The sequence below is a fragment of the Homarus americanus genome, unplaced genomic scaffold, assembly GCF_018991925.1.
Source record: "Homarus americanus isolate GMGI-L3 unplaced genomic scaffold, GMGI_Hamer_2.0 scaffold40856, whole genome shotgun sequence".
Classification (NCBI taxonomy): domain Eukaryota; kingdom Metazoa; phylum Arthropoda; class Malacostraca; order Decapoda; family Nephropidae; genus Homarus; species Homarus americanus.
The window spans coordinates 4,764,357-4,777,922 of record NW_024734615.1 but is presented as its reverse complement, the minus strand read 5'-3'; the positions used below and the strand labels follow the sequence as shown (position 1 = coordinate 4,777,922).

General features: G+C 38.2%; 2 protein-coding genes across 3 annotated transcripts in view; one reads left to right on the top strand and one right to left on the bottom strand.

Moving 5' to 3' along the window:
- Positions 1-1,621, bottom strand: part of LOC121870387 (DNA-directed RNA polymerase III subunit RPC6-like) — a 42,617-nt gene extending 40,996 nt beyond the window's left edge. The window contains exon 1 of one of the 2 annotated variants that reach the window (XM_042372205.1): positions 1,500-1,621. The gene's annotated coding sequence lies outside the window, so the exon portion shown is untranslated. The remainder of the gene's footprint in view (positions 1-1,499) is intronic. The other variant, XM_042372204.1, reaches the window with a different exon arrangement.
- Positions 1,622-1,824: 203 nt separating this feature from the next.
- Positions 1,825-13,566, top strand: part of LOC121870385 (actin-related protein 6-like) — a 31,043-nt gene continuing 19,301 nt past the window's right edge. The window contains exons 1-2 of the mRNA XM_042372203.1: positions 1,825-1,980; positions 10,299-10,416. Coding sequence (XP_042228137.1) covers positions 1,907-1,980; positions 10,299-10,416 — 192 coding nt within the window. The 5' untranslated portion in view covers positions 1,825-1,906. The remainder of the gene's footprint in view (positions 1,981-10,298; positions 10,417-13,566) is intronic.

Below are 13,566 nucleotides of genomic sequence, written 5' to 3'. Positions count from 1 at the left end.
GTTCTATACATAAAGGGTAACTTGTTCACAAATGCGTGAGTACAGGCGTGTGAGGCAGTATGTCTGGCCGCACACTTTGTTATTCACATTTACGTGAGAAGTATTCAAGCACATTGTGGATACAATCTTAATATGTCGGCTATCTTGCCATTAGAGATGAGGTGTTGTGCCATTTCACACACAGTGTGCTTGGACCTGTCCCTAAAAGGTTCTATCTTCACACAGTCGAGGACGTAGTGCTCAAGTGTGTGGCCAGACATATGGCCACACACTTTACATTTAGTCTTGTTTACATCTGCTTTCAATAGTTGACATATACTGGGTAGGCCTACATAGAATATTGTTTACTTAGACAATATTTAACTTTATAGCAAAAGGTAAATTAGATTCAAATTCCAAACACTGGCATGTACAACACATTATTATAATATGGAAAGTCTGTTTCTTTGTTTAAATTATATCAACTGAAATTTATATACATTTTTTTTACATCCTCTTAAAAAACTCCTGAACTGAATGTATATGTAACTGCAAGTAACTGAGGACTTTCTTCTTCACTGGATTTGGTAAGTAAGTTTCTGTATATGCTCCACGTCCAATTCTTCGATATCGTCCAGCACTTCCTCTGTGCTGCAGCCATCTGTGTGGTTATACCCATCAACACGGTGGATTGAAGTTACTAACACATTCTGACTGCAACTGGACCACTAGGAGATCTGTCAAGTGGTCATCGGTGAGACGAATGCACCAGTCTGTCTTGATGAGCTTGACCTGGCAGAAGCCACGTTGAGCATCAATAGAACTAGTTGGAATGGACAGCAGAAGGTCAACTAAATGGAGAAAGGAGCCACACTTTTCTCTGTAAGATTTATATATTTGCTGCCAGGACAGTTTTGAAACAGGTGATATCTTACTCATTTTGTAGAAATAGCACTACATACCATTATGAACAAAAGCTTTGGCCTCACATCAATACTGTACAGAAGTATTAGTTGCACTGAGATCACTGGCTCCCTGGGAGCAGCAGGGTGCAACGACCAAGTACGTGGGTTTATACGTACAACACACGTTTGCTCTTGCAATGCTTTTTATAAACTGGGCACTAAAAGCACTTTTTGTCAAAACAACTGGATAGCTACAAGACACGATGAGTCTAACATACTAGTTGCCTGACAGGCGATTAAAATCCAGTCAATTTCTAAGATCTACTCGCCCTTCTGATATTTTGGTCGCCTCTGGCGGCCGGGAGTATGTGACTTTCTACCCCCGATAGTTACTATACTTTCTATTACCATTTAAGTTCCTTAAGTTCATAAAATTAATTATGTGTACTACTTCCAATGTCTGTGAGTCGTTGTTAGGCTGCATACATGTTGAACCCGTGCCAGGGATCATCAGTGTCCTGTCCCCCTTCCTCCCAAATCTGGGTCTCCCATTGCCTAGTCGCCTAAACTAATTACTAAATGCCTACTCTTATATTTTAGGTTTATTTTACTTACAGATGTCTCTCGTGTCCTGATAACAACCTTCTAAGTGTCCCCCTATAGCTCGGGCCTCTGGTGGACGGCCACTGTTTGTTGACATCTGTTCACTAACTCTCGACCACAACAACATCTTCTCACCTGATCTTCCTTTACAACGTTATCTTACCTTTAAAATAAAAATAGTATACAAATAATTATTTAAAAATTAATTCTCATTATAATATAAATTATATAACAATAATATATAAATAAATAGTTTATTTAACTGTTTCACTTATAAAAAGAGAGTTTAGCTCTGTCACCTCTATTGCCTCCCCTCATAAGGTACATTACACACTGACAGCGAGCGGTGTACCTTGCGGGGCGAGGAGCAGTACACACACCCCGCCGCCTGCCACGGAGTCTACTGGAGGTCCTCTAATATGGCAAACGTGTTTATCCTTGACAATGGGGCTTATACTATAAAAGGAGGCTTCTCAAACCAAAATGAACCAAGGTAAAGTTCAAATAGTAAAAATTAACAAATTATGGTAATATTCCATTTGTTGCCACTAAACCAATCTTGTGAACTGTGTAGTTGTAATCAGTAGTTTGAAAAATTCTTAGAAACTTTTCAGTGAATTTATGATAGCAGCCTGATTACGATTTTTGGTCAATTTATAGTCCTTATTTTTATATTAAAAATAGGTTTTTCCTATGGTTTTGATGAGTTTTGAACGAATTTGATATCCATTTCCTCCGGAAATCACCTTTTTTTAAATACCCTCCTCCCCCACCACCACCCAACAATCATAACGGGAACAGTTGGATTTTCTTTTTCGAATAAATCAAATATGTAAATAAAATACTAACCAACCAACAAAACCTGACCGAACCCCGCATGCTTCATGCCCCCATGTCTTACCTTAATCTTTAAAACTATTGTGACAGCCAAATATGCTGTTCTTCACGCAGTGTACACTGGTTATTACACTTTGGACAAAGAACTATATTCGGTAATACACCGCGTTTTCTAAAAAAAAGAAAAGAAATTCCCTTACTATTTTTCTGGTGTAACTCTGCAATTGGCGCAAAATAATCATTCTCACAATGTCGGCACAGCTCTTCCAACTCAAATCTCCGCTCTCGACCCGCCCACTCATTGTTCATTGGCTAAAACAAAAAAATCTTGCCCAATAAAAATGCTCCTATTGCTTTAGCCACATGCACTGTAAATGCTTAATTAGCAAACACGGAGGTCTGGAGCGATGCATGAGCGGGTGTCACACCTTCGCCGCCAGACGTAAACAAGACATGGAGACACGTCAATGAGCGATTGTAATAATCTTGAAAAATTAATATCTCGGTTATCCTTAATTTCCGGTGGAAATATCATAGAAGAAAAATGTCTCAGAAGTGTCTAAACATTACAAAATACATATTAATAACAGCGAAAGAAAGACCGGTGTAAAATTATAAATTCACCCGATTTTTCAATACATTATGCGTTTTTCACATAGTTTAAACGATTCTAAGGTAAATATTTAGTAGCTGCGACCACCTAATTGACTTTTGAAAATGTGTTTTGCAGTGTAAATCATCATGTTAATACAAATACGACCTTCATTGCCATCAGAAATAAGCATTTGCTGAGATTTTGAAAAAACAAATGGGTCTATCATTGAAAAACCTAACCTAACCTAACCAGAAAATTACGAGAAAATTTTCCCGATACCCAGAAAATTCCGGGTATGAGAAATGAAAATCTGGCGCATTTTCCGGAAATTCCGAGAAAAATATTCCCGTATCCAGAAAGTTCTGGGGATGGGGGATATTTTTCCGGGTTCGAGAGATGATGTATGGGCAATTTCTGGAACTTCTGAGAAAATTTTTCCGTTACCCAGAAAATTCCGGGGATGAGGGATATTTTTCCGGCTTTGAGAGAGTCGTCTTGTTACCAGGAAATCTCTCATTCCCATAAGTGCTGTGCACCAATTGAATATAAAGTACTGTACTATACTGGACTTATTTTGATAACTGGTACCAATGAAAGCAACTTTGTTGAAGCGTCATGGTGTAATTTGACATTTTATGTTTAAATAAACAAACAGGATGCAGTGACTCGGCATATAAAGACATAATTTTTGTGTCCTATGATTAGATTTTGACCATGTTTTACCCAGCAATTTCCATCATCCTTCATGCCCTGCCCACTACAGGTAATTTATGTCGTAGATAGAGAAAAAAAATACTAATATTTAAAATAAAAAGTTGTTGGCTCTTTTAAAATATTTAATATGATAATGAGAACATCTATACAGTACAGTACAGTCAGCCCTTAACACACGCGGGTTTAGCTTACACGGATTTGCAAATACGCGGATTGCCCAGCCGGAGGAATATTCTGTACATTGAAGTAATTGAAGTACATTCAAATCGCGCGCCATTCAACTCGCGAACGGCACCGAACACGGGACACCGCCCGCTCCTGCAACCTCGCACACACACACACACACACACGCATAGCTCTCCCTCACTCAGTCAGTCTCGCTGTAACCACGCTTGTGTTGACATCAGCATTGTAGTTGCAAAAATATTACATTGCCGTGAATGTATTATATCAAGCGTAGTATGAATAGAATATCACTAATACCACAGTATTTTAACCGAAAACTATTAAAAAAAGAGTAACATATCTTGAACATCAGAAGGTTAGGTAAAGTCTTTTGTTTTCATGTAGTTTATCGTAATTTACATTGAAATACATTACGTTTCAGCAAAACTACTATTTATTTCTGAGAATATGGAAATGTAATATTTTTGCTGAAATGTCGTACGTATTACAGTGGAAAGTGACGAAAGCAATGACTTTCGCGTTCTTTCGTTCAAAAGATGTTACCGTAATCGCTTTTCGAATGGTTTTCAGTTAAAAACTGTTGTATTACAATAATATTCTATCCTAATTCACTTGTGATGCAACAGTTTTTTTAACTGAAAACCATTCAAAAAGCTATTACGGTAACATCTTTTGAACGAAAGAACGCGAAAGTCATTGCTTTCCTCACGATTTTATCCCACTTTCCACTGTAATACGTACGTCATTTCAGCAAAAACATTACATTTCCGTGAATGTAGTATATCAAGCACAGTATGAATAGACTATCCTTGTAATATAACAGTATTTTAACCGAAAACTATTAAAAAAACGAGTAACATCTCTTGAACATCGGAAGGTTAGGTAAAGTCTTTTTTTTGCGTCATGTATTTTATCCTATTTTACATTGAAATACATCACGTTTCAGCAAAACTACTATTTATTTCTGTGAATATATTCATTCAGGCGCAGTTTAGTTAAAATATACATGTGATGTAATTTTTTAACTGAAAACGATTCGAAAAACACGTACCCTCTAGCCCTGTTCAAGGAGAAGACTGGGAGGAGCTGTTTGGTGCTGAAAACGATGACAAGGAAAATGATTTTGATGGATTTTAATGAAAATATTCAGAAACATGGTATCATAGTATTTATTCAAGTGAATTAGGATAGAATATTATTGTAATACAACGGTAGTGACATGGAGGAGGCGTAGGGATAGAGCGGGGAGGAGTGGTGACGAGTGGAGATGCCAGCCAGTACATTACGGGTGTACAGTATTAATTGTTTTTTAGCTCTTTTTGCATTTTTATATTAAATACTGTACATTACGTTTCAACAAAACTAATATTTATTTCTGAGAATATGGACATGTAATATTTTTGCTGAAATGACGTACGTATTACAGTGGAAAGTGGGATAAAATTGTGACGAAAGCAATGACTTTCGCTTTCTTTCGTTCAAAAGATGTTACCGTAATCGCTTCTCAAATGGTTTTCAGTTGTGGGATTATGAGGCTAATGATAGGATAGAATATTATTGTAATACAGTACAACAGTTTTTTAACTGAAAACCATTCGAAAAGCGATTACGGTAAAATCTTTTGAACAACGAAAGAAAGTGAAAGTCATTGTTTTCATCATGATTTTATCCCACTTTCCACTGTAATACGTACGTCATTTCAGCCAAAATATTACATTTCCATATTTATTTCTGAGAATATATTCATTCAGTCACAGTTAAGGTAAAATATACTTGTGATATAATATTTTAATGAAAATACGGCATCGTAGTTTTCTTTTGTTTCAAATTTAATTAACAAAGATTGATGTTTCAAATGTAATGAACAAAAATTTATGTACAGTATCTATAAATAAACTTTAAAAAATGAATACTTTATGTTTTACATCGTCCTGTGCTACCATATCATGCATTTGGCTACTTTGGGCTTGCTATGATGATGCAAGAGATCTGCCCTGGCAACTGTACCGACACTCACAGCTGGTGGTGCGTTGGTGCATCGTTTCCATTGTTTACTGGTAGTTACTGGTAAATATTTTTCAACCTAACAAAACTATTACCCGTTTAGAGGTCGACCCCCAACTTTTTGCCAAATAATCTGGTCTTAAAAACTCGAACTACACACAGGTATATATGGTAAATAAGGACATGGGGGGCCAGGGTTTTTTTAGGGGGGAGCAGCAATAGTACACAGATTTTTAACATTCATGGGTATCTCTGTTACCTAACCCACGCGTATGTTAAAGGCTGACTGTATATGGAAAATGAATGAAATCGAACAACTCCTTCTGGTGGTAGCGGTGTTCTCATAAATTACTGTACCATCAATAATGCTAAATCTGGAAAAATAAATATGTAAATTATTTACTACATGTGGAAAGTGTTATATTGTGCTCAGACTAACGGTGAATCATTTCTACAATAATGTACAATGTTTATAGGTCAATACCGCACAGGGTAATATGGAAAATCACCATCTTTACTTACTGTAGCTTCATTAGCTATTTATTGTTTTATTTTAATTTTAGAGTTATTGTATTTGACTGTTACAAAAATTACTATGGCTAGATATATTATTCCACTCTTGGTAATATGCTGGAACAGTATCACACATTATCCAGTAACTTAAGAAAATTTAATACAGTATACAGTACTGTACGTATACAGTGGTCCCTCGGTTAACGAACACAATTCGTTCCAGAAGGTTGTTCGTTAACCGATAATTTCGTTAACCGAAACCATTGTTTCAATGGGTTTTTGGTTAATTGGTTCCAGCTCACCGAAAATTACCTAAAGTAAAAAAAAATGCAGTAAAGTACACTTACTTTGAGGTGTGTATGTAGAAGGCTCCTGGATGATGATGATGTGAATTTGAAGTGGAAGGTGGAGGAGGAGAAGGAAGTGGGGGTGGAGGAGAAGCATTTTACCACTTCTTGGAAGGTGAGTCACCTTCCATGAAAATGTCAGGAACCTCTGGACTGACAGATTCTCCAGCAAGAACATTCTCTCTCATTCTTGAAGTGGAAGGCTGAGGGGTAGCATCTGTTTCCCGATGCCTTTTAGTAAAGAAACTGTCAATTTTTGGTTGTGGGGCATTTCTCCTCCTCATCATTAACTGATGTTTGAAGAAGGGGACCACTCTGTCCTCAACATTACACAAAATAGGTTCTGTTGTTTCCACATCTGGGTGCCTTGAAGCCAGTTTCCTGAACTTATCCCAGTAATGAGCAACATCTTACAATTCTGAAGTAGACATATGGTCATCACTTTCCCTTTCCTCCTCACCACTGTCAGCCTCTAACATCTCATCCAGTTGCTGCAAGTCATCAGGAGTAAGTTCCTGCTCATGAGACATCACAAGCTCTTCCACATCAACCTCCTCCACTTCGAGGCCCAATGACTGACCAATGGACACAATCTCCTTGTCCAACTCTGCTTCTTCTTCAAATCCCTCAAAATCATGAACTGCTGATGGCCACAGTGTTTTCCATGCAGAATTGAGGGATCTAATGGAGACTTCTCGCCATGATGACACAATCAATATTACAGCCTCCAGGATGTTAAATTGTGTCTTCCAGAACTGTGCCAGTGTTAGTTCAGGATCAGTGGAAGTTGCCTGATGACACCTCCTAAACATTTTCTTCATGTACAACTTCTTGAAGTTGCTGATCACATTCTGGTCCAATGGCTGTATGATTGATGTAGTGTTGGGAGGCAAAAACAACATTTTCACAAAGTCAAATTGATACTCCAAAGTTCTGGCAAGTTTAGGGTCATGACCAGGAGCATTATCCATGAGGAGAAGAGCCTTTAAAGGGAGTTTATTGGTGGTTAGGTAGCTCTTGTCAGAAGGGCAAAACACCTCAACAGCCCATTCATTAAAGAGGAGCTGTCTTGTCACCCATGCCTTACGGTTGGACTTCCAATAAACTCCAAGCTTTCCTCTTACCACTTTTTGTTGTTTGAACACCCTGGGGTTCTCAGAGTGGTAGACAAGCATAGGCTTCAGTCGGAAATCCCCTGAAGCATTGGCACCAAGCAAAAGAGTGAGTCGGTCCTTCATGGGTTTATGCCCAGGTAAAGAGGCTTCATCTCTGGTGATGAATGTCCTTTTGGGCATTTTCTTCCAGAACAGCCCAGTTTCGTCCACATTGAACACTTGCTGTGGAAGATAATTTTCTTCATCCACCAGTTTCTTAAAGGCCACTACAAACTTTGCTGCTCCTTCTTTATCTGTACTTGCAGCCTCACCATGCCTAACAACACTGAAAATGTCACTTCTTTTCTTAAATTTTTCAAACCAGCCCTTGCTTGCCCGAAAATGTTCAAACTCTGCCAGAAGAACCAGGTTGATCTTCCTTTAAATGTTCGTAAATCTCCCTGGCTCTTTCACAAATAAATTCTTTAGAAACTGAATCACCTTTCATTTGCTTTTCCCTGATCCAAATGAGAGGTAACCTCTCTGTTTCTGATATCAATGATCTACCTTTAAACAGTCTGGTAGATTTGTCTCTCACTTTCACTTCTTTGAACTTGTCTTTCTGTGCAAGAATTGTCGACACAGTTGATGCCGACATGCCATAGTCTTTACTAAGCACATTTGTTATAATGCCCTGTTCATGTTTCTTCTTTATTTCCTGTTTTACCTGGATTGAAATAACTTTTCTCGATTTCTTTGGAGCCATGCTGGATTCGATTTCAACACTGAAATTTTAAGTTTTATTGCTGTAAATAAAGAATATTTTCTTGAAATAAACACTGCACTGCGCTATATATTATCAATATGTAAAATATATTTCAAAATGACCAATAATTTGACTGTAAAAACAGAAAAAAGAGTATGTTGAAGAGATTCTCAAACAAGATGTCCTTCCACTGAACCGATACACAAACTGACGCCAAGCTTGGTGTGTTGAGTGGCTGTTTGGCACGCGAAAAACTAGTTTCCTGTACTTCAATTATGTTCAATAATTGTTAAAATGACTAAAAGATTTAATATAAAACTTTTAAAATTATTGAATAGTACAACCTTCTTGATATTTACTAAAATGGTAACGAGTTTAAGCCCTAGAACCGATTACTGTATTGGCTGACTAATACTACAGCTGGTGAGCAGCCGAAAGCAGGCGAAAACATGTTGGGGAAAATTCGTAAGGAATTCGTTAACCGGAGTGAAGAATCTTATGGAAGGTAATTCGTTAATCGAAATTTTGTTAACCGAGGCGTTCGTTAACCGAGGGATCACTGTATAGAAGAAAAATACTTTCTGACCTCAAGAAAATTCCATAAATTGATAAGGATTTGCAATTTGCCTAATATTATTTTGTCAAATTTTAATTATTTTTCACTCGGAACACTAATCAGTAATTGTGTTAGAGGCTACAAATGATTTCACCAATTGTGTAGTTAGTAACCTAAAGGGTGGTCATAAACAATGTGTGCAAGCTTTACATGGTTATTTAAGAATTAACTTTATTTTATTTATTTATTTATTTTTTTATCATATTCGCCACTTATCAGCTTATTGACCATTTGGGTGCTCTATCTAGTGTTAGTACAGGAGGAAACCGGGGACCGGAAAACCTGTGGTGTTTGGTAGTGAGGGTCACACTGGATAACACCCTTCTCACGCTGTACCACCATGTTCCTTTATTTCCTTGCGTCTCCCATATCTGTGTTGTATTCATTAGATTAAATGTAGGTAGACTGATAAATGGATATTTATTCAGAATTTTTTTCCTACAAGTTCAATTTGGTTCAGCATGTATGGTATACTGTACTGTACTGTATGTGCAGGGATACAAACACTGGTAAACATAAGCCGATTCAAGAAAAGAGTGCCCCCAAAAAGCCTTTAAAAGTTAATTTCCATTAGGATCCTCACTGTACATTATGTTGAGGTGACTAATCAAATACATTACAGTAAACATAAATTTATAAAATAGATGAATAAATATTACCAATAAATGTGACAAGTAGCTACAGTAATACTGTAGAACAACAATACATATTAATATATTTTGGACTGGTATATTTTCACCTACAGTAGCTACAGTATGGATGATGATGGGAGTATACTGTATGTATAAGTACAGTACAGTACAGTACTTTACTGTAATTGCTTATGATTCTAGCTACCCTGCATGAAGTGGGAAAAGGCTAAGAAAAAGCCATTTTTTTTCTAAAAACCAGTTTTTGTGATATGACCCAGAATGCGACGCTTAGCTTTAACCTAGGTATGTTAATGCCTAAGGGCGGGGGTGTCGACAATTGCAATTAAATGCCAGGTAGCTACTTGTCCTCCTAATATTACTTATTAAGTAATTATTAGATGTTTTAATTGCCTGTTTGTTGGCCTGGCGAGTAAAATATAGTAATACATGTATTGAGAATGATGAATTGAAGAATTTTAAGTGTTCTATTTCTTCTTCCTTCATTAGAATAATGCCCAATGCCATAATGAAGGCTAAGAGTGAGCGGCGACGTCCCTTTGTTGGTGATCAAGTAGAGGATTGTCGAGATGCTTCAGGACTCTTTTATATTCTTCCTTTTCAGAAGGTAAGCTCTGTATGGTAAATGATTAATTTGACACCCAAGAATATGAAGCAGTGTGTTCAGAAATATAGTTTGTAAAGTTTTAAAATGTATCAAATTTTGAGAATAAAAGTTAAAAGATCTAATTTATTTTGAAATATAAACTGTACAGGTACCTGTACACTGCTCCACCCCCAAGTTCAGTCGCGGACTCTTCCATGTTGAACACCCAGCCAGACAACCAAAGAGGTAGAATCAGCTGACGATCTGGCAACAGAGTGTGTGTGTGTGCGGGGGGGGGGGTCCTTGTGTTGCGTGTTGCATAGTATAATCATATTTTATTTTAGACATTACAAAGTAATGGACGTAGAAGGGATTATCAAATTTAGGAATATGTTTTTTCCAGTAGTATTACAATGTTTGATTTCTTGCACTGTAAATGGTCATTTTTAATCTAAAGTTGGAGGCCAGAGAAACACTCGATCTTAACCTTCCCGCAACAATTCTTAGTAAGAATAGCATGGGAGAACAGGTGCCAGTCAATGGTTGATGTTGACCAAATATTTAGTTATAATACCCATTCTTATAATAAACTTATTTTTAGAGGATAGGAATACTGTACAAGTATTGCAATAAAAAAGTATGGAAAGTTGTACAGTTGGGTATGCTATAACGAATCTAATTGGTTCTAGAACCTTGTTCGTTATAGCATTCGTTCGTTATAGGATTAATCCGTTCCAGGCCCCCAAATACAACCACTTAACACTGAAAAATATAATATAAAATTGTACAAATTGTAAAAAAGTGCATAAATATGCATCTAAACCCCTGAAATAAAGAGTATCATTAATACTTGTAATAAAAAAACAATAAATTAGTAAAAAAAAAAAAAAAAAAATTTTTTTTTAAATGTTCGTTGTAGGAGTTTCTTTCGTTATAGCATTCTCAATTTTATAGGTAAAACCGTTCGTTATAGGAATATTCGTAGTAGGATCCGTTTGTTATAGCATACCCCACTGTATTATTACGTGAAATGAAACAAGTAGTGATTGCTATCGTAACGGAAAATAAAATAGTCACTTATTATTAATGAGAAAATAAAGTACTGTATGCAAAATGTTATTTAATTTTTTCACTCAAAGGTATGAGAGATGACATAGTGAAAGCGAAGCTCAGGAGAGGTGGCTAGATTTTTGTTTCCACAAAGGCTGTCCTAATAAGTGACGATATGAGGATGGACTTGGGCATCAAAAATCATTGACAGAGGAACACCATGCCAGCAGACTTGTCTTGGTTTGTCGGCATTAGGCACTGGACTTCTGGAAAATCCTCGTTTTCACTGACGTAAATTCTTCACTTTAGTATCCTGTCCACCCACCTTCATTGTTGATAATGGCATTAAGTCTTTCGGGCATTGACCTAACAAGGTTGCGGAGGATATCATGTTTGGCCCTAAATACCTCCCATTCTGCCTTGGTGTGGGCAAACAGCTTTGCAGAACTTTCTTTCCCTCACAGGCTTCCAAGTGTTCACAATATTCGCCCATATATTTTCGAAAGGGTTCATGTCAGCCCACCGACTAGGCCATTCCAGCAGCTGCAAATTCTCAAGGTCAGCAGACCACTGCTGGACAACTCTAGCCGTGTGTATGGGGCACCGGTCATGAACGAAAACAATAGGTCCTGGAGGGAAGGGAAATTAATTTCCAACCGAGAGGGCAAGAAAAAATTCTCCAAGATGTCCACATACTTCTGCGCTGTAAATCTCCCGTCGATTTGGACCAAGCTCCCCACACCATGGACAGACATATAGCCCCACACATTACAGGTGCTGCATCTGCCACGAACGTCCTCGTAAATATGCTCACGGTCATACCTGTTGTTAGAAAATTTCAGCTGTTAATGTCATGATGCATTATAATTTGTGTAATTATCAATATTGCTGGAAACCTTTACTTTCTTTATCTTCAAATTTCTTTGGCTTAATATATAACTAGCAACTTAATGGTTCCAATCTGGTATTTCATTTAGAATACAGCTGGACAAATAAATACGCATACCTGTATTCATTATCGACGTGTGCCTTGCTGAGAGAGTAAAAGTAGCACTGTAACATTTATTTATATCATAGGATTGGATTAGTAGTTTTAGCAGGTCTAAAAAGCAGGATTACTTGATTTATAATCTTTGCATATAATTTACATACAGCAGTTCCTGAAATGTTACCATAAGTGAAAGAATTCATAAAAGGTCTAACCTTTGTATTAGTGTGTTTTATTGCATTTGTTAATTGGTGTTCTGGACAAACTGATGTACAGTTAACCCTCACTTTACGCGGTCCCGCATTCCGCGTTTCCACGTTAACGCGGTGCCTTGTCAGAACCTCACGTGCTCACATTACGCGGTACGTGAACCCCATTACGCGGAGAGTGTCCGGCGCGACGCTATTTTTAGATTCGCGCCACCCGCCCGCCTGCCTGCCTGCCTGCCTGCCTGCCTGCCTGCCTCTCCCTCCTCCTCCCTCCGCTTGGGCAAGCGGCGCGGTAAGATTGCGCAGTGTGTGTCTTTGTTGCGTTATCACTGACGTCATATGACGTATCAGTCCTGTGATTGGCCATGCATCCCTACCCCCCTCTGCTGCTAGCTGTAATTGGCTTAAAGTATTATGACGTGTCCACCCGGGGGAGGGAGGGAGGGAGGAAAGACGACGCTTGACCTAGCCGCGGCAGTTTCATCCCTCAAGGCCACTCCGTGTAAACGCGCATCCATTGTTCCGTAAAATGGCTTCCGCCGGACCACCACCCCCAGAGAGAAACCTTTCCTTACCTGGACCCAGCGGCACTAAACCAAAGAAGACACGACGTTCCTTAAGCTACGAGGTGAAGTATAGCATCATCCAAGAGTTGGAGAAAGGAACAAGGCAGGTTGATTTGGCGCGCCAGCATGGCGTGAACGAATCTACGATCCGGACTATAAAGAAGGATTCAGCCAAGATAAAGGAGCACATGAAGATCACAAAGTCTACAGGTGCTTCTATGATCAAGTATTTTCACAACCAGGTGCTTCTCAAGACAGAAAAATTACTTGTGAGGTACTTGGTGCGTCAGGCGCGACGGAACATGGCGGTCGACACGCGCTCTGTTAAGGACTACGCACGTGAACTGTACATGGCAGT